Below are 25,019 nucleotides of genomic sequence, written 5' to 3'. Positions count from 1 at the left end.
TCAAGTCCCCAACCTGGACTATTCCTCACAGATGTATAACAAACAAGCAATGCATTTACACAGGCTTGTTCAATTAGCTAGAGCTTATTAGAAAAAAAATAATGGATGCAAAGTTGTTGTTACAGATATGCCATGATGGAAAACATCCTATGCACAACAGCCTCACTGAAGCGAAGGGTTAATTATGCATAATCCACTAATACCAAATGCAAAAAGTATGTTTGCACTTGGGCCATTAATTGCTTTTCAGTAACAAAAGTTGAATGTCTGAAAATGTTGGTGTCGATCCAATTCATTAATGACTAAGACTGATTCAAAGAGTACAGTAACAACACATTTAATGAACAGGAACAAGAACAGCCAATCTACTGTCAAGAGGAAACTCTCAGACAGATTGAGAGACAACTTTATGCTGTCAAGATATAGAAAAAACATACAATGATTAGTCATGTATTTATGGGATGCAATTAAAAGTTAAGAGTTTAGCAATGTCAATTTCTTCATGTGCTTAATCACCACTACAAACTGGCATTCATTGCACCATCATATTATAAGCAGTCCATGCTTATTATTTTATGTGATTCATTGAGCACTGATTGGAAATATGGAATTAAACCACGTGGTAATTTGCCATGGTAACAGTAACACTCATCAGAAGTGATTCAGATTAACACGTCCGATGAAAAGCATGAATAAATACGTATAACAAAGCACTTCTCATTGCATAAGAATATGTATGGAGCTTTTTCCTATTTTTAACTATTAAAGCTTTTGTATAGCTTTGCATGCATTCAAATATACACACAACACATACTGTTTGTGAAACAGTTACGAGCTCATATGGTGATAAACCATTTGAGGAATATTGCAAGTATCCTTTCATTCATTCTAAGATGAAGAAAAGATAGAGTGCACTTGTATTTGTGATCTTGCAAGTTATTTGCAAGGGAAAAGTGTGGTGAGTTACAGTTTACAGAATCAAAGGAGAAAACACACCCAGAGTTAGTGACCATTGCAGCATGGTACACGGCCAAAAATCTGATCCAATGGTACCACATTAAAAAAAAACTGAAATCCACTAAAACAACAAAAAAAACCACAGAGAATTCAAGAACATAATAGGGTCACTTCTTTCTAAATCTGATTCAAAGTTTTCTCTTAAGTTTAAAAAATGGCTGATCTATTCTGCTTTTTGTTCTCCTCAGTTTAATGAATGTCCATCAAATTAATATTGAGGTTTACCACAAAAAAAGGTAATCTTTTGAGAAATGTGATAAAATCTCTGTACAGCATCAGAAATACATGCAGAGGGTAAGGGTATAGCAAACCTTCTTTGTGCTCAGAACACCTCAACAATATGTAAGGAAGATAAATATTAGTAATTGACTTGCTGTCTACATATGGAACAATTTCAACAAAGAATTAACTCTCATAAATTAAGTGTTGTTGCATTAATTTCAAAAAGCTAAATTACATTTTTGGATCATTTGCATGACCACTAATTTCACCCGATTGCTCAGTCGGCAAGTGCATTGCTTACTCTTCACAAGCCAGAATTAGAAATCCCAAGCTTGCTTGCCTTTTTTATGTTGTCCATGATATTTCGGTTTCATGACCATGGAGTATTGACAGGAAGCAGGATGCTGAATCAGCATTACAACTGGGGGTTGTACATGGCACAAGATGTCATGAGATCCTGGAATAGAGCCGACAGTTCATTGCATTGAAGTGCAAAGCAAATTTCATTTGTGTTGTTCCTCTAATTTGACATGGTTAACCTCTTTCCACTTACAGTTCATAACTATCTTAGCTTTATTCAGCATCCAAAAATACATTTCTTCTTCCACATTCCTCATAAATTGTTCAGTAAACTCAATCAAGAAAAATATACACATTTTCCTCTTTAATGACAAATATTCCGTTGGACCTTGTGCTCCTTGGTGTTCTTTCAGCCAAGATCCTGAGCGTGTTTTCTCCTTTGATTCTGTAAACTATAACTCACCACACTTTTCCCTTACAAATAACTTGCAAGATCACAAATACAAGTGCACTCTATCTTTTCTCCATCTTAGAACGAATGAAAGGATGCTTGCAGTATTCCTCAATTGGTTTATCACCATATAAGCTCATAATTGTTTCAGAAACAGTATGTGTCATGTATATGTTGTGTATACATATGATGAATGCATGCAAAGCTATACAAAAGCTTTAATAGTTAAAAATAGGAAAAAGCTCCATACACATTCTTGTGCAAGGAGAAATGCTTTGTTATAAGTATTTATACATGCTTTTCATCAGATGTGTTAACAATAGAGGTTCTTCAATTTACAGCACAGGCACAATGGGCCAGAAGTCCTCTTTTCATACCACATGATTCAATGAATTGAGTTTCATGGTCAAGTTGGGGTGGAAAGAAAATTCTTACTCCTAATCACCATTCAACAATTTCTAAGGTTAATCCAGACTTAAGAACATAAGAACATAAGAAATAGGAGCAGGAGTAGGCCATCCAGCCCCTCGAGCCTGCCCCGTCATTCAACAAGATCATGGCTGATCTGAAGTGGCTCTGTTCCACTTTCCCGCTTTCTCCCCATAACCCTTAATCCCCTTGCCTACCAAAAACCTATCTACCCGTGTCTTAAATATATTTAGCGAGGTAGCCTCAACCACTTCAACGGGCAGAGAATTCCAGAGATTCACCACCCTTTGACTGAAGAAGTTCCTCCTCAACTCCAGTCTAAACTGCCTCCCCCCCTTATTTTGAGGCTGTGCCCTCTAGTCCTGCTGTCCTTTCTGAGCAGGAAGAACCGCTCCACCTCTACCCTATCCATCCCTTTCATCATCTTATACGTCTCAGTGAGGTCTCCCCTCATCCTTCTAAACTCTAACGAGTACAAGCCCAGTCTATTCAGCCTCTCCTCATAGCTCAACCCCCTCAACTCCGGTATCAGCCTAGTGAACCTCCTCTGCACTCCCTCCAAGGCCAAAATATCCTTGCGCAGGTGCGGCGACCAAAACTGCACACACTACTCCAGCTGCAGCCTCACCAGCGCCCTGTACAGTTGCAGCAAGACCTCCCTACTTTTATATTCAATACCCCTCGCTATGAAGGCCAGCATCTCATTTGCCTTCCTGACCACCTGCTGCACCTGCAGGCTGGGTTTTTGCGACTCATGCACAAGGACCCCCAGGTCCCTCTGCACCATAGCATGCTGCGGCTTTTCGCCCTGTAAGTAGTAGTCCTTCCTACCATTATTCCTACCAAAGTGGATAACCTCACACTTGCCAACATCGTATTCCATCTGCCAGGTCCTCGCCCACTCGCTCAGCCTATCTAGATCCCTCTGCAGACTTTCCACACCCTCCACACAATTTGCCGTTCCACCAATCTTGGTGTCATCAGCAAAATTCGACACCTTACACTCGGTTCCCTCCTCCAGATCATCTATATAAATGGTAAATAGCTGAGGCCCCAGCTCCAATCCCTGGGGCACTCCACTAGTCACCAACCGCCAATCCAAATAGCACCCATTGACACCCACTCTCTGCCTCCTATTTGACAGCCAATCCCCTATCCACGCTAACACCCTACCCCCAACTCCATGCCCCCTAACCTTCTGTAACAACTTTTTGTGCGGCACCTTATCAAATGCCTGCTGAAAATCGAGAAACACCACATCCACCAGTTCCCCTCTATCCACCGCATTAGACACATCCTCATAGAATTCCAATAAATTCGTCAGAAACAACTTCCCCTTAATGAAACCATGCTGCGTCTGCTCTATCAAACAATTCTTCTCAAGATGCCTCGCTATTTTCTCCTTGATTACAGATTCAAGCATTTTTCCTACAACAGACATTAAACTAACTGGCCTATAATTCCCTGCCTTTTGCCTGCTACCCTTTTTAAACAGCGGTGTAACATTAGCCATTTTCCAATCTTCCGGCACTTCCCCGGAATCCAGCGAGGTTTGGAAAATAATCACCAAGGCATCCACTATCACCTCCGCCATTTCCTTCAGAACCCTTGGATGCATTCCATCCGGTCCTGGGGACTTGTCCACCATCAGCTTACTTGAAACGTTAGCTCTTTTCTCTCTCCACAGATGCTATCAGACCTACTGAGATTTTCCAGGATTTTCTGTTTTTGTTTCAGATGTCAGCGTCCACAATATTCACAATATTTTGCCTTTATCTTATTGAACTCACTGTTGTGTCCAGAAGACTATAAAATGTCTAATTGAAAGATAAGGTGCTGTTTTTCAACGTTCTATTAAGCTACACTGAAGCGTTGTAGGAAACTCAGGACAGAGAGGTCAGAGAATTGAAATGGCAAGCAACTGGAGGATTGAGGTTACACCTGTGGACTGAATAGAGATGCCTGCAAAGTGATCACCCAATCTTTATGTGATGTCTTCAACATAGAGGACATGAAGTTGTGAGCAATGAGCACGGTATACTAAATTGAAAGAGGCCCAAGTAAATTGTTGCTTCACTTGAGTGTTGGGGCCTTGAGCAGTGGAAAAGGAGGAGGCAAAAAGGCAGGCAGTACATGTCCTGCAATTGCTGCGGAAGAGGCATTGGAAAAGATGGAGGTGAATGAGAGGATGTACCATGGTGGCATCATGGTGAATGTCAGAAAGGATCATCTGTTGAATATGAAAGCAGTTGGAGTGAAAGGTAAGGAAAATGGGTACCCTATGATGGTTCTGGGAGGGAGGGAAATGGGTGAAGCAAAAGTGAAGGCAATGCAATGGACACAATCAAGGGCCATGTAAACCACAGTGCAGAGGAGTTCTCAATTGAGGAAAAAGGGAGACATATCAGAAGGGCTGATATGAAAGATAGCATTATCAGAACAGATATGATGAAGATGCTGAAAAAATGGAAGTGGGGTGATTGAAAATACGGTCAAGATAGCCATGGGACTTAATGTGCTTATAATAGATATTGATTAATAGCTAATTTCCAGCAATGGAGACAGAGAAAAAAGGGATCAGTTGAAAATGGACCATGTAAAGGCAAAGGAAGGGTGGAAATTAGAAGCAAAATGGTGGAATTTTCAAGTTTGGGTGAGAGCAGGAAATGGCACTGTTGCAGTCATCAACGAACCAGAAAAAGTGAGGGTCAGGACATGAGTGGAATATGTTCTACATAACTCAGCTCAGGAAAAGGCTAACAGAACTAGGAGCTAAACGGGTCTCACGTCGCCAACACATGCCTGCAAGCATAAAGCACATGAACATTCTAAAGAGTAAACTCCCTGAATCACAGAGGTTTCCATTCTACAACATTTGATTATAGGAAATAGCCATGGCTGGTTCGTAATCTTTTGATGAGGTTTGCAGTATTTTTTTTCATTGGATTCCTAATCTAAAGGCATGATGAGAGCAAATGACTTGAGTCTGACAATACACTCTGGCTCTAGTCCCAAACAAATGATTGGCTGATCAACATGTAAGTAAATAAATAGGACCAGGCTCTCTGGTTAACTTCAAATTGCTTTAAGATAAAAGAAAATAAGATTGGAGGTATTATTCAGCAGGTCCATCATTGAAGAAAACAGATAATATATTGCATTTCATATGTAGGAAGGTCTTATGGCGCAGTGGGTAGCGTCCCTGTCTCTGAGCCAGAAGCTCCAGAGTTGAGTCCCATCCCAGGACTTGACGGCCAAGGAAAGTGCATTCATTGGATGGGCGAATAGACTGAATGTCAACCTGCAAATCTTTCCAAATATGCCAATGGCTGGTGGTAGGAGTAGGAGAGACTCCTGGTCAGCCAAACTTGATGTGGAGTGCTACCTCTTAAACTATAAGCCCCTGACAACAGACAGCAACCTGTTCCAGGAATTAACAGCTATGGAAACAGAAGAAAGTCTGCCTTAGTACACCATTGGACGCAGGGAGAGAATCAGATGGACTTCTAAAGTTTAACATTTATTTATTCGTGTCACAGGTAGGCTTACATTAACACTGCAATGAAGTTACTGTGAAAATCCCCTAGTTGCCACACTCTGGCACCTGTTCGGGTCCACTGAGGGAGAATTTAGCATGGCCAATGCACCTAACCAGCATGTTTTTTTGAACTGTGGGAGGAAACCAAAGCGTCCAGAGGAAACTCACACAGACACAAGGAAAATGTGCAAACTCCACACAGGCAATGACCCAAGCTGGGAAACGAACCAGGGTCCCTGGCGCTGTGAAGCAACAGCACTAACCACTGTGCTAATGTGTAGACCAATCATCAGAATTGGAATAAATGCAGATGAGCAACACTTAAATACAAACTAAAATGTTTAATGGTCAGGTAATTATAGCAGAAGATAATACAAGGCAAAATGAGAGAAATTAAAGACAAGTCTCTCATTAAGGCAATCACATGTTAATATTAAACTATTTAACCAACTACTGTTTTTGATTTAGCTATTTGCATGTATGCATATTTGCCTTTCCCTTTGCTCTGTTGCTGTTCTGTAATGTCTGAGTTGTGTTGAATGGTCACAGCTTAAATGCTGCCTTGTCTATTCTTTCTACAGAATGTTGATTAACCTGCTGAGTGTTTCTAGCATTTTCTGCTTTTCTTTCAAATTTCCAGCAACTGCACTTTGTTGATTTTGCTTTTTATTCAAATTATTTTATCTTAGCAAATAATTAGCAACTGTATTTAAAAACAACACAGGCTCTCTTGAGCTTTTTATTTAGTTGTCCCAAGTGTCTTTTCTGTTGAAATTTCAATGGAACGCTGTGTCCTCCATTTGATTCAAGCATTGTGGATCTCATACCTCACATTCAACAAGCCTCTGATGCATTGAAACTGCCATGGTAAACACATTTTAATTACCTGAACACTGTTCATTTGTACTATTATGGTTTTAAAATATATATTAGTCCAAACAAGAAAAAAATACACAAATAAGAAAGACCTTCTTCAACACAAATTATATTAGTGCAGTAAAAACTACCAGCAACCAACCAGCTTTCAAACCAAAACATTCTTGCCTCAGTTTAAAAAAAGTCACGGAAAGCCACACATTCACACATCATTAAAAGTAGCAAGCAGGTATACAGAGAAAAGGAACAGTATACTTTATTAAGTTTATTCCTCTCCAGGCACGACTACATGTTTTCAAAAGGGTTTGAATGCATGGCAGCACTTAAAAAAAACCTTGAAGTTCTTGCCTGAAGCATTGTTCTTCTGTTCCCTTTATCAAAGTCTATGTTTGCAGAAATACTCTGAGCAAAGCCAAAACTCAGGAAAATAATTGCACACATTAAAGGCAAGAATCAGATGAAAAGCCATGGTGATTAAATGTATAATCATGGGGAGAATTTCTAGCCCCCAGTTTGGATGGGGGTTTGGGCATGAAGGCAACTGGGTGCAGAATTGTGCACTGCCAGTACCTTGGCTCCACTACGATCCCAATGCCACGTCACTTCCGAGAGGCAGGATTCAGTTGGTTCAGGATTAGAGGCAGGACCACTCAGCTCGGCAAGTAGTAGATAGCTGAAACAGCTAGTTATGGGCCTATTAAGGTCCATGGTTGGAGTCCCTGGAGACAATTGAAAACGGTTATATGAAGTAGTGGAGGAAGCCTCCTGAGGGCAGACTGGGGAGGAGGTGGGGGATGGAAAGGGAGAATTCCGGCTAGGTTTAAGGCTCTTTCGCCACCAGCCTGATTTCAGCTGCACACTGACCTATGGAGAAACTCTCCTCTACAATGGGGCCAGGTCGTTGAGATCACTTTTGCTGTTAAATTTTAAAATAAGCTGAAGTGAGAGTATCTCCATCTTGAGGCATCTGCTCCTTCACTTATATGCTCATGGCTTTGAGCTGGAATCTCTTATCGGAGCTTTAGCTTTGACAGCCCAGCTGCTGTCTTTAACTGGACAGCAAGCCCACCATCTGGTTACTAATTGGCCACTTCAGTGGAGAACATGCTCCAATGGGGACAAATTAGAAAGGGTCGAAAGCTTCAAGTTTTTAGGTGTCCAGATCACCAACAGCCTGTCCTGGTCCCTCCTGATGCTGACACTATAGTTAAAAAAGCCCACCAACGCCTCTACTTTCTCAGAAGACTAAGGAAATTTGGTATGTCAGCTACAACACTCACCAACTTATGCAGATGCACCAAAGAAAGTATTCTTTCTGGTTGTATCACAGCTTGGTATGGCTGCTGCTCTTCCTAAGACTGCAAGAAACTACAAAAGGTCATGAATGTAGCCCAATCCATCATGCAAACCAACCTCCCACCCATTGACTCTGTCTACACTTCCTGCTGCCTTGGTAAAGCAGCCAGCATAATTAAGGACCCCTCACACCCTGGACGTACCCTCTTCCACGTTCTTTCATTGCGAGAAAGATACAAACTCTAAGGACAAGTATCAATTGACTCAAGAACAGCTTCTTCCCTGCTGCTATCAGACTTCTGAATGGACCTACCTCGCCTTAAGTTGATCATTCTCTACACCCTAGAAATGGCTGTAACACTACATTCTGCACTCTCTTGTTTCCTTCTCTATGAACGGTATGCTTTGTCTGTACAGCGTGCAAGAAACAATACTTTTCATTGTATGTTAATACATATGACAATAATAAATAAAAATTTCAGGGAAAATCATAGATGAGTGACCATTTTCCACATAGTCCAGACTTCTGACTTCTGTTTGATCACTGCAAAGTCCTAGAGCCCACATTAACATCCTGTCCCATGTTTCACTCCTTCTAGATAAAGTATTGATGAGCAGATATTTTAGTTAACTGAGGGTGTGGTCCCTCAGTTCTTTTCAAAGCTAGGCCAGAGGCTGAATGTACAGAAGGCACTGCAATAGACAGCAGCCATCTCCAAAAAGACCTTTTAGACCTGGATTGGCTCTTTCCTGAAGAAGGTAATGAGGAAGAAGTCGTTGTAGTGCCAAGTTACCGTTGGAAGATGAGGTCTTAGAAGGTGGTATGCCACTCAAATCTGGTGTTGAACCATGTGAAATCTGCTTTCTTTCGTGGTATCAGCTGTCATTACTGCAGCAGACATAGTATTCGCGACTACATCCCACTGGAGCCCACCTTGAAGATTGCTGGTTAACAATGAAGAATCCAAGGAAACAAAATGCTTGATTCCACAGGGGATCACACTATCAGGGTGTTGATGGAGCCTATTAGCTTGTGTGAAAGAAGATTGGTGCCTACACTTCAGTCTGATGTGAAAATCTTCCCACTAAATCTTTTCTTAAAATGCAGAAGCTAAGGTCAAATCTTTAAAGTTTCCATAAACAGGGAGTCCTCTAACAGGAATTTCTTCTTTGTACCATTTTACAGATTCATCCCATTATTGAAAATGGTGTTCAGTGTCATCTTACCCTCAGAAATTCTCCCCACTGCCCATGGTGAAGGAGACTCGCATTGAGGAAAGTACTGGAGGTGAATAGAATCTGTCATTGTGAAATGGGGTTAGAGAAATGCACTTGTAGTTACCACTACCTGCAGAAAGTGAACGTCCTGTCTGAGATGTCATTAGGAAATTATCTCTTCTTCATTTCCTGCAATGCCTACAAGAAGTTTGTTGTTCTTCTTCCCGTCATACAGTTCTGTTAGTGCCTCAGATGTTCAATTTTTTGGCCTTTATGCAGCAGTGAATGAGACAGCTGTGAGAGTCTTGATTGCAGTTGAAGATTCTCACCTTCTCTGGTCTTTCCTGGTATGTTTCATGGGAGCAGGAGATTCCTGCGCTAGTCCCAATTACTTCTCTTCCAGTTCAAGATGGTACAAATGTTAACGTCCTCCAGTCTTCTCTCTTGGATCTTTAAAAATGTTACACAGCATTTACAGCAGACCTGCAAAGCTGCTGCTCCATTCCAAGATGTTGTACTCCAAGGAAGAGAGGAGAAGCCACATTTCTCCAAGACACCTTCCCGGAGCACAGTACACCGTGGAAGATTAAATCCCTCGTAACAATGACCTGGGAGGGGATATAGGTGGGAGAGGGGTGAAGAGTAGGAGGGGGAGGCGAATAGAATGTGCCATTGTGAAATGGGCTTACAGAAATGCATTGTAAATAATTTAGAAAATAGTTTAATACAGTTATGAAGAAGTTGATAGTATACTTGTGGGGGTAGGTGTAGCATTAATAGAATAGTTGTGGTAATGAATGATATAGACCATGAGATAGTGACAACAGTGGTCATGTGCTAAATGCTCAGGAGACAGAAGGGATCAATCTGTACTCATGAGGGTCATGCCTGCTCTGCAACCTATCTTAATAAACCAGTTTGAAGTAACTACAGTCTCTCCAGTTAAGACAGACCACACAACCAGCATATAAAACAGTGCTATTGAAGGAGCCTTGGGAAGTTGCTGAAGTCCATCATGGAGGTAGTACAGATTGCTGCTATTATGCACCAGTGCTGGAGGAAGTGAACATGGAAGGTGGTGGATGGGGTACCAGTCAAGTGGGTTGCTTGGTCCTATATAATGCTGAGCTTCTTGAGTGTTGTTGGAGACCTGCTTATCCAGGCGAGTGGAGAGAATCCAACAACACCCCCGGCATGCCATGTAGATAGTAGACCGTTTTGAGGAATCAGGAAGTGCGTAATTCACCACAGAATTCCCAGCGTGTGAACTGCCCTTGCAGTCAGAGTGTTTCCAGTTCTGTTTTTGGCCAGGCAAGCTCACCTACACTCTTCATTGAACCAGGACTAATGCCCTGGTCTGATGGTAATAGTAGAGCAAGGGATATGTCGAGTCATGTGATGGTTTACAGAACTATGGCATTATAAAATTTTGCTGATACTGATGGCCAACAATCCAAAGATGTGCAGGTTAGGTTGATTGGCCATGCTAAAAAAAATTGCGCTTAGTGTCCTGAGCTGCGTAGGTTAGAGGGATTAGTGAGTAAATATGTAGGGATATGGGGGTAGGGCCTGGGTGGAATTGTGGTCGGTGCAGACTTGATGGGCCGAATGGCCTCCTTCTGTATTGTAGGGTTTCTATGATTTCTAATTCCTCATGGATGCCCAGTTTTGAGTCGCCAGGTCCGTTCTGAACCTATCTCATTTATGCCACACAATGCATGGAGGGTATGCGCAATGTGTAACTGGAACTTTGTCTCCACAAGCACTGCAATGATCATTCCTCCCAATGCTGTCATGGACAGACGCATCAGCAATAGGTAAATTTGGAGGACATGGTCAATAGGTTTTTCCTTCTTTCTGGTTTCCTCACCATCTGCCACAGTCCTAATCTAGTAGCTATGTCAACTACAGTATCCTGGATTGACAGAGCGAGCTGTTCACATCATAGAATGAGACAGCATAGAGGAGGATACTTGACCCATTATGTCCACATAGACGCTACGATAAAATGAGCTAATTAACCTCACCACTGCTCTTTCTCTATAGCCCTTAAATTTGTTTTCCTTCAAATAGTTATCCAATTCTCTTCCGAATGTTATCAAATCTGCTTCCACCACCCTTTACGTAGTCAATTCCAAAGTGAAAATTGTTTCCTCATGTTTTCTCTGGCTCTTTGCCAGTCTGGTCAGTGATGGCACAATTGAGCCATTTGGTGATGGACATTTAAGTCCCTCACCCAGAATACATTGTGTGCTCTTCCTACCCTTAGTGCTTTTTCCAATTGGTCTTAAACATAGAGGAGTATTGATATTAGCTGAGAGGGTTTGGGGGAGGGGTGTTGTTAGGGCTACAGGTGGTAATCAGCAGGAGGTTCCTTGCCCAATTTTGATCTGATGCTAGAGACTTCATGGGGTCTGCACTCAATGTTGAGTCAAATGAGGATTCAAAGGACAACTCCCCCCAAACCCCCACTGTATACCAATATACCATCATCTCAAGTGAATCATATCCAGGTATGGTGATGGTAGTTTTTGGGAAATTGTAAGGTATGATTCTATGAGTATGACTATGTCAAACTATTGTTTGGCTAGTCTGTGGGACAGCTCTCCCAATTTTGGCACACAGACCATCAGAACTACTTACAGGGTTAACAGGGAGGAGTGTGTCATTGTTGTTTCCCGTGCCTAGGTCGATGCCAAGTGATCCGTCTGGTTTCATTCCCTTTTGACTCTGTAGTGGTTTGGTACAACTAAGTGGGTTGTAAGGCCATTTCAGGAGAGCATTTAACCACATTGCTGTGGGTCTGAAATCACATGTAGGCTAGGCCAGCCCACGTGTGACATCGGACCCAGATTCCCTTTGCAAAAGCAGATTCATGAAAGGTGGTTTTTATTTTAAACAACCTTTCTTGTGGGCCTGGAGGGCTCCCCCTGCTCCTACAAAGAAAAATTCCTTACCTGCTATAAAGAGTTTCTGTCCTTCCTGAGAGCCATGATGTGGAGATGCTGGTGTTGGACTGGGGTAAACACAGTAAGAAGTCTCACAATGCCAGGTAAAAGTCCAACCAGTTTATTTCTTTCCTCACACCTGACAAAGGAACAGCGTTTCTGAAAGCTTGTGGGTTTATTATCAAGTAAACTGGTTGGACTTTAACCTGGTGTTGTGAGACTTCTTACTTCCTGAAAGCTACAGGCATCCATTCACCTGATGTGGAAGCCACAGCAGCCTCCTCATTTAGCCTGAATTAAAATGCATTCAATATCCCACTAATGTAATAGGCCCCAGTCTGCATTAATTCAAGAATCTATCAACTGGTTTTGGCCAGAGTTTAAGGCACCTTAACTGTAGTGAGCAATTAAAATTGTGGCCAGTGGGATTCCGATGGGAAAGCGGCAATACATCAGAATATAGGACTTAGTAACAGGAGTAGGTCCTTCCAGCCTGCTCCACCATTTAATAAATTTGGTTATGGTTTCAGGTCCACTCTTCTGCCTGTCCCCATAACCGTTGGCTCCCTCATCTGTCAAAGATTTAGCTAACTCAGCTTTGAATAAATTTAAACAGCCAATCTCCACTACTTTTGGGAAAAAGAATTGCACAAACTAATAACTCTCTTAGAAAAGAAAGAATTCTCCTCATTTCATCTCTGAAAAGGAAGACTACTTATTCATAAACTATGTCCCTTAGTTTTAGTCTCCCCCACAAAGGGGAGCATCCTCCTGATAACCACTTTATCAAGCCCCCTCAACATCACATATGTTTCAATAAGATCACCTCACATTGGGCAGAGGCCCAAGCTGTTCAATCTTTCTCGAAGATAAGCCCTTCATCCCAGGGTGGAGTCAAATGCACCTTCTCTGAATTGATTCTAAAGAAGTTGTATCTTTTTTCAAATAAGGAGACCAAAACTGTACACAGTACTCCAGATATGTTCTCACCAAGGCTCAGTACAGCTGCAGTAAAACTACCCTACTTTTGCATTCCATTCCTCTTGCAGTAAATGCCAACATTCCAATTTGCCTTCTTAATCATTAAGCAGCTGTACCTGCGTATCAACTTAATGTCATTCATATATGAGGAAACTCAGATCCACCTGTAACACCAAGTTCTGCAATATTTCGCCATTCAGTAGTATACTGTTTTTCTATTCTACCTGCCAAAGTGCCATATTTTCCTACATTATACTCCAAATGGCAATGTTTTACCCACTCAATTAAGCTATCTATATCCCTTTATAGACTCTTCACCTCCTCTTGACAACTTACTTTCCCACCTCCCCTGGTGTTATTGGCAAATTTAGCTACCATACATTCAGTCCTTTCATCCAAGTCATTGATAGAGTTTGTAAAAAGTTGAGGACCCAATACTGATCCCTGTGGCACTCTATTAGTTACAGCTTGCTGATCCAAAAAAGATCCATTCAACCCTTGTCTCTGCTTCCTGTTAGCTAATCAATCTTTTATCCATGCTAATACGTTGTCCCCATCACTGACGTGAAGCTTGTTAAGCCGCACTTACTGAACATATGTTTGCCATGGATCTCACTGGTGTCCAGAAGCTCCTACGTTCTGAAATCACATCAAATCACCTGTCCTGCCATTCTTATTGTGCTTTAATTAAATGTTTTTTAATTATTTATTTTCTTTCTTTATATACGTTTTATTTAGAGTCTCTCCTTACCACCACTTAGAACATAGAACAGTACAGGCCCTTGAGCCCTCGATGTTGTGCTGAATTATGTCCGAAACCAAGATCAAGCTATCCCACTCCCTATCTTTCTGGTGTGCTCCATGTGCCTATCCAATAACTGCTTGAAAGTTCCTAAAGTGTCCGACTCCACTATCACAGCAGGCAGTGTATTCCACACCCCAACCACTCTGAGTAAAGAATCTACCTCGGATATCTCTCCTATATCTCCTACCATGAACCTTATAGTTATGACCCCTAATAATACCTACATCCACCTGAGGAAATAGTCTCTGCTCATCCACTCTATCTACCCCCTCACCATTTTATAAACCTCTTATCAAGTCGCCTCTCATCCTCCTCCGCTCTAAAGAGAAAAGCCCCAGCTTCCTCAATCTTTCCTCATAAGATCTACCCTCCAAACCAGGGCAGAATCCTGGTAAGTCTCCTCTGCACTCTCTCCAATGCTTCCACATCCTTCTTACTGCACTAATTTAAACCATAGTAACAAAAATAGATCGTCACCACTTAAAACAAAATAGTTATAAATTTACATATTTTTCCATTTCCAGCTATTTATTCACTCTCCCCAAGAACAGTTACTCACCGGTCAGTTAACCTGTGGCTTTCCTGTGATATCAGGGTTTGATTGGTCCCCCCCCGCACCCTGGCCAGTGAGATAGGTTAGACCTCCTTGTCTTTTGTTACTGAGACCATGAAAGATTCAGGGGATTGTGTATACGGTTTCCATGGCAAATAGGGTGCACAGACTCTAACTGCAATTTAAGTCAATCTGCCCTTCTTCTATATGTGGAATGCATGTGGAAGTAACTCCACTGTCACATAGCATTATGGATTGAAATGCAAGGCCTGTGCCTAAAATTGGCAAAAGACAAAAAAAACTTGTTTTTCTTATTGTTTGCTCCAGCAGTTGAAATATCTTCCCTTCACTCCTACATAGGAAAGCTCTGAGTGACAAAAGGACAGAAAGATATCAGCTTTACAGTGCCCACTCAAGAGATAATATCTGGTTTAATGTTGATAATAATCAGTACTTGGGGATTTGGCAGGTGCCAACTTTAGCTGGTTTACATCAAACATTCGTTCAGAATCTTGGAGGAGGAATTGGCTTCATGGCAAGTGCACTTTTTTAGTAAAGTTCTCCAGATGAGGATCTAGATTAAACAATTGGGGATGATTAAGTCTGGCCCACAACACTGAGCATGAAGCCATTGGCACATCAAGATGACCATTAGTTCTTGATGTTAGTTTTTCTGCCCAACAATGTGAAACAAATAAGGTCCATGTGACAATGAATTAGACACAGTGCCTGATGGCTGGATACAAAACCATTCATATACATAGTTCATGTGTACCATAATGGACTGAAGAACAGCAAGCATTTGCTAATAAATCTTGATACTTTTCATTACTTGAAAAACCATTCCAAGAGGTATGGTGTTTGTTCATGAGGATGGTGACAATATATTCACTTATTTTAATGGTTCATGACTCACCTTGGTACTTGTGAAGAATTCTTGGCTCCAACCTGTACTCAATTGACTAATGACCAACTATACTCAGCCAGTATCAGAACCAGGTGGGTCTACAGAATCCTAGAACATGACTAATGATTGATCATCTAACCTGATTTATTAATGCTTAAAGGAACTGATCTATCACCAGTTATATATAAGCAAAGGGTTTTGTCACCTTTGCTAATATATAACTCCTCAAGACAATGTTCTAATGAGTAGGATAGATGTATCTGTGGCAAGTTACAGAATGTTAACTGATTAACCTTCAGAACTATTCCAGAATACACTTGGAAGGAGAGATTCCTAAGATCTGGTGCTTGCCAACCTGTACCTAAGGTTCTCTAGGCTTTGATAAATGGGCTTCTATGAGAAGCATGTCTGCAGTCTACATTCAGCAAACAGAAATTCAGTAGCCTGATATAGCATTCTTTTAAGCGTGATGATGGGTTTCATGGATTTGGCAGATGACCAAAGCTGCCCACCAAAATATTACTCAAAGCTAAACTTTTGCCAAATGCATCCATCATTACTGAAGTGTGATATCACCCCCTCCTGCTGGCTTAAGCTTGCCTGCCAAGTGGCAATTTCCAAATGTTATTACTAGTGACTGCTCGTGACTTTAAGTGAAATGTCATCCAAATGTGGATTCTAATGAATTATTTATAAAAGACAAGAGGGAAATAAACACAGGAAGCACAGAATATTCAAGCTGACAGGAATTATTCCTTTAAAGAGAAAGGAAAACATTTAAACATCATGACAATAAAGGTACCTGTATCGGAGTTTGTGCAGGATGGTTCATAATCTGGTGCTGTTCAGGGCTTGATGATCTCTGACTTATTGCAGGACTGATACTGGGAAGGCTATCAATATCTACACTTGGCAGTACCTGAAGACAAACAAAATTATCTTTCATAATTTTTTTCATTCTTATAATTAATCGTCTGCAAAAGCAAATTTCTGATTTCGCAAATAAGGTTCTTCTTGAATATGTGTTCCAAGTTATGAGAATTATTGAAAGTTTTGTTATATTGAAAATACTTTTTTAAGTTAAATAAACCATTGTGATTGATCTTTGTTATTTGACTTGGTTTCAACATATTTTGTTTCTTTTTTTGGTTCCTAGGGCAGCACGGTGGCAGTGTGGTTAGCACGGCTGCCTCACAGCACCAGGAACCTGGGTTCGATGCCAACCTTGGGTGTCTGACTGTACGGAGTTTGCACATTCTCCCTATGTGTCAACATGGGCTTCCTCCGGGTGCTCTAGTTTCCTCCCAGATTATGCCGGTTAATGAATTGGCCATACTAAATTGCCCCTTCGTGTCTAAAGTGCTTACCTACATTATATGGTCTGCTGGAGCACATTTGTTTACCAGTTGGACAAGTCCAGAATTACCATTGAATCATAACTCTCTCTAAACCACTAACTGACTATTGCAGATTTAAACAACAAAACTGTTTTTCTTTTATCCGTGTTTAGGATGTGGGCAACACTGGCAAAGTAGTATTTATTGCCCATCCCTAGTTGCCTCAGGGCACTGAGAGCGAACCACATAATAAGTGATTGGAGTCAGATGTAGACCAGACAAGGTTGATGTGGCAAAGCTCCCTTTTGTAGCTTCCATGATCTTATATGGTGTGTGCCCACAATTATAGGTAGACTTAAAGAGAATATCCAGCACACAAAATAGTCATTCAGCCCAACCACTCCAAGCCAGTATTTATATTCTACTTAAACCTCTCCCATCCTTACTCATCTAGCTTTATCAACATAATCAGCTATGCTCTCTCCCTTCCACGATTACATAGTTTCTCCTTAAACACACAAGTAAGGATAGTCCCTGGTGGGGAGATGGACATGTCTGGGCATCACACTGGCACTGCCAAGGAGTAGATCCAGGGAGGAGAGGGCTTCAGTTGAGGAGGTCCATGTGGAAGAGTCTCCATGTGGGTGCTGTTCCCTGGGTGGGGGTGGCAGGGAGGTGGAAGTATGTGGCTGAGGTGACCCATGTCCATTGGAGAGTTTTGTTTTTTCATTTTTCTAAGCTCTGAGCACTCTCTGAAAATGGTGTTCCAATCACTGTAGTATCGACATTGCCCCACCCTGTCAACGTAATGGAGAGAAACATGCATCTGGCATTTTTGAGCTAAGAGCTAGAAAATATGGCTAGAATCCCAGTGCGCCGCTTGCCAGCAGCACACTAGTTTTCTCACTTGGTCCAGCACTTCAGAAAAGAAAGGAAATTTCACCCATTATATTTCTTATCAATGGAGCTAAGCTGACTGGCCTATCATTCCTGGACATGTTTTATCCTTCTTCTTAAAATATAGATACAGTATGTTAGTTATTTAATATTGCACGTTTATTTTCCACATGATGCAGCCTATGAATTTTTTTTTAAATGCTCTCTTAGCTGTCCCTATAGCTAGTGCACACCTCTTTCCTGGTTCCTCAATTTTTCCATGTTTTTATTAACCCAAACATCTCATTTGTGTTTAGCTTATTCTTGTTTTTTTAGCAGAATATATTTTTCCTGAACTCTGTCGAACACCATTTTTACATCGTCTAGCAAAGTTATTGGCCATTTAGTTTTCCTGCAATCTATTCACAGTCCCTTTAAAATAAAAGCAGATTAAAAGGTAAAACAGTAGATAAGCACTTGTAGATCTAGATAGGTACAGAGGAGATGTCAGGGGTAAGTTTTTCACTTAGAGGGTGGTGGATGAGTGGAATCAGCTGCCGTCGGTGGTGGTGGAGGCAAATTCAATAGGGTCTTTTAAGAGACTTCCGGATGAGTACATGGGACTTAATAGGATTGAGAGTTATAGGTTAGCCTAGTAGGTAGGGATATGATCGGCACAACTTGTGGGCTGAAGGGCCTGTTTGTGCTGTAGTTTTTCTATGTTCTATATTTTATAACTGTCAATGAAGACATATTCTTCAAGAAAGAAAATCTCTCTGAGAAGGATGAATCATCTGTGGCTAACTAAGGAAGTTAAGGATGGCATAAATTTGAAAGAAAAGATGTACAATGTTGCAAAGTTTAATGGTAGGGCAGAATTGGGAAATTTTAGAAACCAGCACCGGGTGATGAAAAAAGAGAGTGAATTAGCAAGTAAATAAAAGCAGATAGGAACTCTTAAAAGTAAATAAAAAAAGGAACTAGGTAGAAGAACTAAATTTTGGGTCCTCAGAGGATGACGGAGACTTTGAACAAGTAATTTGTATTTGTTTTCGCAGCAGAAGACACTTATAGCATCTCAATAAAAGTAGAATATCAAGGAGCAAAGGAAGGGAGCAACTTAATATAATCACAATCACTGGAGAAAAACTAAAGGGGCTAAGGACTGCCAAAGTACTTTCAATGTGAAGGTCTGCATACTACAGTCTTAAAGAAAGTGGCTGCAGGGATAATGGACGCATTGATTGTAGTCTTCCAAAATTCTCTAGATTCTGAAAAAGTCCCAGTGAACTGGAAAACCACAAATGTAACTCCCCTCTATAAGAGAGGAGAGAGAAAGAAATCAGGAAGCTGTAGGCTACTTAGGTTAATATCTGTCACTGGGAAAATGCTGGAATCCATTACCAAGGAATTCACTGCAGGGCATTTTAAAATTTAAAATACAGTCAAGCAGAGTCAACAAAACGTGAACTCTGTTTTGACAGATATATTTGTTGAGAATGCAACAAGCAGGGTGGATAAAGGAGTACCAGTAAATGTAGTGTATTTGGATTTTCAAAGGGCATTTGAGAAGGTGCCACGTGAAAGATTATTACACAAGATTTGTGCTCGTAGTATTGGGTGTACTACAGTAACATGGCTAGAGGATTGGAAACAGAGAGTCAAGATAAATGGGTAATTTTATTGTTTACAAACCCTAATTCGCACAGAGTCAAAGGATTCACTGCTGGGGCCTTAATAATTTACAATCTCCTGCTGCTCAAGAGGTTAGTAGCTTATGCTGGAGAGCGCAGGGTGTGAGTATCTATCTACAATTATTGCCTGATGAAATTTCAAATCTCCAGCAGATTGTCCAAGAGTAAGCACTGAAGGGAAATTGGGCCCTCCTTCATAAAGGGAAAGGGAGGGAATTAAGTGGCTCAGACCTGCTCCGAGTAGCTGGCTACAGTTTGACATGACATTAGACAGACAGAGAAGGCTGCCTAGCATCCACTCTTTTGATGATTAATCCATATGGAGAGAAAATGAAAGAAGGAAAATAACTTAAGGTCCATTTAAAGAAATGTACAGAAATAAAGAACGTTTATTGTTTAGTCAGAGCATAAGGTGAACATTTGCAGCTCTTTTACATTCACATGGACAAGTAAAAGTTAATATCTGTGGAAGATGAAACACCAGAAGGGAAGTCATGAAAGCCCATGTGATGTGTATTGGTTCAAATATTCCCAAATCCTAGTTTATGTTTCCATATGTAAACAGCTTCATGAACATGAGTAGCACCATCATTCATCACCACCTAATTACAAGTTTATGAAATTAAAAAAATTCAGAACAAAGCTAATTAATAATTAAATGCTTTCCAATTCAGTACTTCTCAACGTCACTGATTTAGTGTGACATACTAAACCATGTAACAAAAGAAAAAGACTTCAGTAAAAAGGAACTCAGGGTAGGTGAGTACTAATGTTTTTTCAAGTCCTACTGACATATGGGAGCAAATTATGACCCGCAGGAGTGGGTGAGTTGGGGGCAGGTACAAAGTAAAAATTTTAAAGATCTCAATTCTGACCATAACCCGCCAACTTCCAATTTAATAGAGGGTGAAGGGGTCAAGCAGATAAGCCATTCTCAGTAGACAAGATGGGTTCAATAAAAGATTTTAATTAGGCTCCTTGAATCCATTTTAACAAGACTTTTATTTTTAACCATTTGAGGTTGTGCTTGCTGGGACATGGGCAATGTAACTGGTAAATGGAGCTGGGAAAGGCTGACTGCCTGATGTAAATACACTTACGGTTTCAAAATTTGCAGATGGCACCAAATTAGGTGAGTACTTAATACAGAGGAAGACTATGACAAAATATAGGAATACATTTCCTATATAGCGGAGGTGATAGTGGATGCCTTGGTGGTTATTTTCCAGACGTCGCTGGATTCTGGGGAAGTGCCAGAAAATTGGAAAGCGGCTAATGTTACGCCGTTGTTTAAGAAGGGTGCCAGGCAAAAGGCGGGGAATTATAGGCTGGTAAGTTTAACGTCTGTTGTAGGTAAAATGTTAGAATCCATCATCAAGGAGGAAATAGCGAGGCATCTTGAGGGGAATTGCTTGATAGAGCAGATGCAGCACAGTTTCATTAAGGGGAAGTCGTGTCTGACAAATTTACTGGAGTTCTATGAGGATGTGTCGAGGGCAGTGGATAGAGGAGAACCGGTGGATGTGGTCTTTCTTGATTTTCAGAAGGCGTTTGACAAGGTACTTCACAAGAGGTTATTGCAGAAGGTCAGGGGACATGGAGTTGGGGGTAGGGTGTTAGCGTGGATAGAGGACTGGTTGTCAAATAGGACGCAGAGAGTGGGGGTTAATGGGTGCTATTCGGATTGGCGGTTGGTGACTAGTGGAGTGCCCCAGGGGTCGGTGCTGGGGCCTCAGCTATTTACCATTTATATAGATGATCTGGAGGAGGGAACCGAGTGTATGGTGTCGAAATTTGCTGATGACACCAAGATTGGTGCAACGGCAAATTGTGCGGAGGGTGTGGAGAGTCTACAGAAGGATCTAGATAGGCTGGGCGAATGGGCCAGGAACTGGCAAATGGAATTTAATGTTGGCAAGTGCGAGGTGGTCCACTTTCGTAGGAATAATGGTAGGAAGGATTATTACTTACGTGGAGAAAAACTGCAGCAGGCGACGGTGCAGAGGGACCTGGGGGTCCTTGTGCATGAGTCGCAAAAACCCAGCTTGCAGGTGCAGCAGGTGGTCAGGAAGGTGAATGGGATGCTGGCCTTCATAGCGAGGGGGATTGAATATAAAAGTAGGGAGGTCTTGCTGCGGCTATATAGGGCATTGGTGAGGCCGCAGCTGGAGTACTGTGTGCAGTTTTGGGCGCCGTACTTACGCAAGGATATTTTGGCCTTGGAGGGAGTGCAGAGGAGGTTTACTAGGCTGATGCTGGAGTTGAGGGGGTTGAGCTATGAGGAGAGGCTGAATACACTAGGCTTGTACTCGTTAGAGTTTAGAAGAATGAGGGGAGATCTCATTGAGACGTATAAGATGATGAATGGGATGGATAGGATAGAGGTGGAGAGACTCTTCCCGCTCAGAAAGGACAGTAGGACTAGGGGGCACAGCCTCAAGATAAAGGGGGGGCAGTTTAGAATGGAGTTGAGGAAGAATTTCTTCACTCAAAGGGTGGTGAATTCTCTGCCCGTTGAAGTGGTGGAGGCTACCTCGCTAAATATTTTTAAGACGCGGGTTGATGGGTTTTTGATAAGAGAGGGGATTAAGGGTTATGGGGAGAGGGCGGGAATGTGGAACTGAGCCACAACAGATCAGCCATGATCTTATTGAATGGCAGGGCAGGCTTGAAGGGCCAGGTGGCCTACTCCTGCTCCTATTTCTTATGTTCTTATGTTCTTATTGCAGAATGGGCATGTGATGGACAGGCAGTTTACAAGTATTAAAAAGTGTAAGGTGATATACATTTTGGTAGGAAGAATCAGGTGGTCATACACTCCTTGAAAAATAAGCAGCCAAATGGGCTAGAACAGTGGTTCCCAGCCAATATGTCGTGAAGATCCACCGAGTGTACTGTGAAAAGCTATTCAAAATTCATGTAATTAAACTTAAACAGACCTTTGCCTCAGCTCTATGGTTGGCAACTGTAAGACACGATGAATCTTAGGTCTCCCGCATATGTGCCAGCCGGGAAGAGCCACAAATGCGCAGTTTAAATTTTTTAAAAATTGGTTAGGCCCATGTGAATGACTAACGGACTTGGAGCTGAGGACAAAGGTCCCATGCGCCTGCAAAAACAGTGAAAACGCAAATAGGATGCAAAAACTCTAGGAGAAGTGAGAAAGACAGGGAGAGGTTAAAAAAGGAAGAGGACAGAGAGATGTTAAAAACAGAGTTCTCAGTAAGGAAAGAAAATAGAAAAAATAGGTGTGCCTCAAATTTTTTTTATAGAATAGAGACATGCCATGACATATAAAAGGTTGGGAACCACTGGGTTACAGAAGTGAAGGGATTGGGGGGTATAGATACCACAAATCCCTTAAAGTTGCTGTACAGCTCAATAAAGCCATAAAGAAACAAACAAAGGATTGGGGTTCATTTCTAGAAGTATATAATTTGTATAAAGTTGATGTTTCGTAAAACTTGTATACAATTTTGGTTGGACCATGTGGGTACTGTAAACTCGTTCTGGTCTCTGAACAGATCTCTGACTCGCGCCCACTCTCGCTCCTTGCACCATAAAATCCCTCAATTTCCTCCTTTCTTGCCCTGTGATTAATTTCAGCGATGCATCCTGCAGGGCTTCCTATTAGGTGAGTTAATCAATATCCATCTCGAATAGCACCATACCTGTACTGTTAGTTTGACTGGATCCCTCTTTTCAGATTTCATGTGTACAACTGCTACGTTGGGCTTTTTCACCTGAAGCTGCGGTTTTGGAGGAGATGGAAAAGCTAAGGTTGGTACAGTGATAGAATGTGCACTGTCAATAATCAAATCTGCAGCTTGTGGAACAGCACCATCAATCCGTGGCTCACCTAGAAATGCAAAGGAAAATTTATCAAAATGGATGACAAGGAAACACCTTCACCAAGTTATACTCCTAAAATGGTCATTAAACTCACAGGTAACAGTATCAGGAAATATTTAGTTAAGACACCAAAACTCAAGCTGTCACAATTTAGGATGGAGCTCTACTATAGCCAGTCCGAGAAAATCTCTTGAAGGTCTCGTACTGCTTTGCTTTAGTACATCTCAATATCAGATTAGAAATTAATGTGTGAACTTACTGCCACATTTCTTTAACAAATCTCTTTCACATTAACATGAAGATAATTATCTGAATGCTCCTCAGATCCAAAACAAGAGTCTCTGTATTATTACCCAGTGAAAATATAGCAGCTTCTGTGTCAAAGAAAATTACATTTTAAAATGGGAAAGCTTAAAAATTAAACTGATAGCTAGTGCAATATACTCTGGGAAGCTGTCAGTGCCTACATATTCGTGCTGAGTGTCTACTTTGAATTTAAAATATAAACCACCCTACTAAATCACACAGAAGGACTGACCCATATTTGCGCTGAGAAAGTGATTTTTGGCTGTGTTATACGAAGGAGACTAATCATTAGGCTTAGCTTCACTGGACAAGAGAGATGGGCAAAAGTCAGCAGGGATTCCTATTTACTAAGCAATGACATGTCAGAAAATGCACATTGTAGTTATTGGACAAGTCCAAATGACTCAATACTACACAATGCATTTAGTCATGGATGAGAACAGAAATTCAATCTCAATGAACAAAACAAAAAAAATTCTGATGTGCTTTGCCGAATATAATTAGTGATAAACATTGACTTATTTGGCTATTTACACAATAATGTGCTGGAAAATCTTCATCTCGGAATAATTTTAACTTTTATCATCGAATATAAATAGGTGATAGCAAATTTGCAGATTGTTTTACACCTCATCTAGTTTCTAGAAAATGTTAAAATTACCACTTAAATGATTTTAGACATTAGGAATGTTATGAATTGTGTTATATGTAAAGACTGGGAAGAACCATGCATATAACTACACTCACACAATAAGGAACACTCACGATACAGAATAGAAAATTGAAACTCATAATATTAACTTCTACCTAATCAAGAATCTGCTTATGCCAGGGGCTCAACAAAAGCAATTTGGCTGCATGCTACTGGAACTATTTTCAATCAAATCATCTAAATAATATTCAGATATTCAAATAGGTATTGTGTACAGATATGGATTGAAAATACATCTATTAAGTTGTGATATTTTTTGGCTGGACAGATGAGATAAGAAAGGAGAAAGGTGATGATACTGATGGGCAGAGTCCATGTTATTGAAAGGAATGATGAAAGGCACTGTCGCACAGTGTTTAGCACTGCTGCCTCTCAGCGCCAGGGAGTTGGGTTCAATTCTGGCCTTAGGTCACTGTCTGTTTAGAGCTTGTACATTCTCCCTGTGTCTGTGCGGGTTTCCTCCAGATGCTCTGGTTTCCTCCTACAGTCCAAAGACGTGAAGGTTAGGTTAATTGGCCATAATAAATTGCCTCTTAGTGTCAGAGTAAATACGTGATAGGGCCTAGGAAGGATTGTTGTCAGTGCAGATATGATGGATCGAATGGCCTCTTTCTGCACTGCAGGGATTCTAAGATTCTATTCTATTCTACAATATACATTCCATAAGTGGTTTAGGCAGTGTCAGTAAGGTTACAGGTCAA

At 41.1% G+C, this 25,019-nt stretch overlaps 1 protein-coding gene across 2 annotated transcripts in view; it reads right to left on the bottom strand.

Moving 5' to 3' along the window:
- kiaa0586 (KIAA0586 ortholog) overlaps positions 1-25,019 on the bottom strand; it is a 541,997-nt gene that overhangs the window by 177,029 nt on the left and 339,949 nt on the right. For both annotated transcript variants that reach the window (XM_080202790.1, XM_080202791.1), the window contains exons 18-19: positions 23,120-23,307; positions 16,344-16,460 (exon numbers count right to left, since the gene is read on the bottom strand). In XM_080202790.1, coding sequence (XP_080058916.1) covers positions 16,344-16,460; positions 23,120-23,307 — 305 coding nt within the window. The remainder of the gene's footprint in view (positions 1-16,343; positions 16,461-23,119; positions 23,308-25,019) is intronic.

The sequence above is a fragment of the Carcharhinus amblyrhynchos genome, chromosome 14, assembly GCF_965287045.1.
Source record: "Carcharhinus amblyrhynchos chromosome 14, sCarAmb.v2.hapA, whole genome shotgun sequence".
NCBI classification, from domain to species: Eukaryota; Metazoa; Chordata; class Chondrichthyes; order Carcharhiniformes; family Carcharhinidae; genus Carcharhinus; species Carcharhinus amblyrhynchos.
This window is presented reverse-complemented; position numbering and strand designations above follow the sequence as displayed.